Here is a 3,413-nt window from a genome sequence, read left to right as displayed (position 1 = left end):
CTTCTTCAGAAACCGAAACGTCAGCTTTCCTGCTCCTCTGATGCTGCTTGGCCTGCTGTGTTCATCCAGTTCTGTAATATGTTTTGAGCAAGGAATGATGAGTCAAGGGACATAGGTCAAAAGGAAGATAAGGTGAAAGGCATAAGTTAGTGGTTTATTTATTGTGAAACTTAACGAAAGCAAAAATGTAAGGAACCCTGTATGTTTAGTTTTGCCAATAAATAAAGCTGCGCAGACCATAGGAGCCAGAAGGTGGAAATGTCAGTAATTGGAAATGTCATGAATTACACAATGAGGCAAATATTATTTAAGCTGTCATGTAGATATAATCTTACTTCATTTACTTGGATAATATGATCCTTGTAGGGGCAGCAGCAGGTAACTTGTCTGAGGTCAGTGGTGATAAATGCTGTAGTTCCGGCTGGTTAGACTGAAGCAATATTCGTGAAAGCTCTTGGGGTGTGGAGGTGGGCTGTCGTGGGGCATAAACCGAGGTTCTCCAACTCTTTGGATTTAGTCAAGTGCTTACAGTCAGGGTGTGTAGGGGCATACAATTACCTCGTCCATATTGAGCAAACAGAAGCGTTGCCTCAGTAATATGGTTTGGAAACTTCCATAAAATGGTCTACTTCTGCATATGTAAAGTATAAAAAAAAAAGCATTGATTGTGTTAAAGATGGATTCATAAGTGGATTTACTTGAAATGCTGTTGTTTTTTATGGTCCAACTGTAGAACCGTTGGAATAAATTCAGCAGAATTTCTGATAATCTAAGCATTTTCTAATTACCATTGTAAACTAATTCTAAATATTTTTAATTTTAAAATTTCGATCAAAATTTAGAGAAAATTGAATAGATTGCTTTAGAGGTATGGTGCTCTTGTGATACTGTAAAACAGCAAATTGTTTGACTCCACAATGAAATAATTTGTATAATACCTGCTCACTTTAATTAATGTGTTACTTTTAGGCTCCTGTCTCACATCCATTCTATCCTTGTCAGCTTGCTATTGGCTTATCCCTATGCTGCTACAATAGTGAAAGAACAGGAGTTGTGTGAACCTCAGGTTGTCTTTCACTCACAGTTTTCCTCCATTAGACTGGAAAAACATCTTGTCTTCAGGAAGGCTCTTAGAGATCCTGAACAAGTGCATGTCAAATCACATTCAACCACAATTTCAACTAAAGCACAAATTTGAGGAAGTAAAACATGTATGAAAAGAAATACAGGTAATGCAACATAACTGTTACTCTTTCCATGTGAAAACAGTGTAAGGATACTAACCTATCCAAGCTCCCAACTCTGGCAACTATGTATAAGAGACTTCCAATAGCAAGGCTGCCCAGCACAAAGAGCTTCTGTCTCAGCAACACCTGCTGTTTGAATAGCATGGCCCTCCATCAATCTTCAGGACTGCTTCTTCAGCCTGTAGTGACCAGAGAGTAAAGGAACCAGTTAGAAATGTGGAAAACCATTAGTTATCATCAATGAGAAGTTAGCTGATCAATTGTTTGTTTGGTAAAAGTTAGATAAACTTAAAATAAAATAAATTAATATGTTATAATTAATCATATATTTTTCACCCAATTCTTTTTAAATAAAAACATTCATGGGGTATGGGTGTGACTGGCTAGGCCAAGATTTATTGTCCAGAGAGCATGTAAGAGTGAACAATATTGCTGTTGGTCAGGAGTCACATGTAGGCCAGACCAAGCAAGAATGGCAGATTTCCTTCCCTAAAGGACATTAATGTGCCATATGGGTTTTTAATGGTAATTGACAGTGGCAATATAGTTGCCATTATGCTATTTTCTTTTAGATTATTATTGAATTCAAATGTCATCATCTGCCGTGGTGGGATATGAACCCACATTCCCAGAACATTAGCCCAGAGTTCTGGATTACTAGTCTAGTAACATCGCCATTACCCTAATACCTCCCTGGAAAAATGATAATACAGTGTAAAAATTCCAGGATGGCCCCTTGAATATTTAACTTTTTGGCACTTAACAAAAATGTATGGCTCCAATTTACAGAACTTAACAAATTCCCTTGAAGATAACTCTTATCAATCACAACATTTGTAGGCCACTTCTGTGTACAGCAGATGGAGAAATCAATTGTTTTTGGCCTTTTGATTTTTTTTTCAGTTGTGACATTGTTATCAGTTTCAAAAGGTTTATTACAGTAGTATCAGATGAACAAGACAATTGGAACAAAATTGATACACGCCTCAACTTCACCATGTTGCTTATTGATTCAGTTCACTTTGCCATAGATGTTGAAATAACTTCTTTGAAATCTATTATTTCTTGCACAGCTCAATATTTGCTAATCCAGTATTTCAAATCCTACTTTATTTTGCCTTCTTGATTTTTGTGAAAACTTGTTCATAAAGCAATATTACCAATAAACACTGTTGGACCTAAAATCCTGTAAGTAGCCTAAATGCTTCAGAATAGCCTCAATGTACCAGAACATACCCTTAATCAGAACCGTTCAGATAAAAAGTCACAGATGTAAAATGGTAACTCTGTTTTCCTCTCCACATTTGTCGCCTGACATGTTAAATAACTTCAGCATTTTGTGTTCTCATTTCAGACTTCCACCTCCAGTTTGCTTCTGTGTTTGAAAGGAACTCTAAGAATGTCAAAAAGGACTTCCATTGAACAACTAACTTGCTTTTCTTACTGAATAAAACCAAAAGAACTGCCGATGCTGTAAATCAGAAACAAAAACAGAAATTGCTGGAAAAGCTCAGCAGGTCTGGCAGCATCTGTGAAGAGAAATCAGAGTTAACATTTTGGGGTCAGTTCTGAGGAAGCGTTACCTGACCTGAAACGTTAACTCTGATTTCTCTTCACGGGTGCTGCCAGACCGGCTGAGCTTTTCCAGCAATATCTGTTTCTGCTTTTCTTATTGTCCTTTTAGTCTGTACTCAATGAGTCCTGTCTATTTATGCAGTGTATAATTTATGTTATCTTTGAAAATTACGTGATATTTACTGTCTTTATATTTGTTTCCCACTTTAGCTTTCTTTAGGTACACTTTGGCTCCGATTTTCCTGGAGTTCCAGAGATGCTGCATCTTATCCAAATGGTGCTGAGAATAAGGATCTGGAAGTGCTGCCCCAATTCTGACATAATTTTTAATAGTAGAGAGATGAATGCTCATAAATGGCAAACAAGGACTGTAGAACTGTTAAGGATGAAATCATTTAAATCACTTGCCTTTTAAATTGTGGAGAAGAAAATTATCCTGCTTTGCCTCTGAGTTGAAGCTTCACAATGGCTATTTTTTGACATAAACCAAAGGGTTATCATTATAGTACTATTACTGCGTGATTTCTTCCATAAAATCCTTACCATAGTGGGGGACTGAAAATTCACAGTTTGGTGATTATTTCAAAGGAT

At 36.7% G+C, this 3,413-nt stretch overlaps 1 protein-coding gene across 1 annotated transcript in view; it reads right to left on the bottom strand.

The window, feature by feature from the left end:
- Nucleotides 1–1,391, bottom strand: part of LOC109936180 (heparan sulfate glucosamine 3-O-sulfotransferase 5) — a 13,726-nt gene extending 12,335 nt beyond the window's left edge. Inside the window, exon 1 of the mRNA XM_020534809.2 lies at nucleotides 1,285–1,391. Within this exon, the coding sequence (XP_020390398.1) occupies nucleotides 1,285–1,391 (107 nt within the window). The remainder of the gene's footprint in view (nucleotides 1–1,284) is intronic.
- Nucleotides 1,392–3,413: the final 2,022 nt, after the last annotated feature.

The sequence above is a fragment of the Rhincodon typus genome, chromosome 5 (assembly GCF_021869965.1).
Source record: "Rhincodon typus isolate 14 chromosome 5, sRhiTyp1.1, whole genome shotgun sequence".
Lineage (NCBI taxonomy): Eukaryota > Metazoa > Chordata > Chondrichthyes > Orectolobiformes > Rhincodontidae > Rhincodon > Rhincodon typus.
Note: the sequence above shows the minus strand (reverse complement) of the source record. Positions and strands in the feature narration are given on the sequence as shown.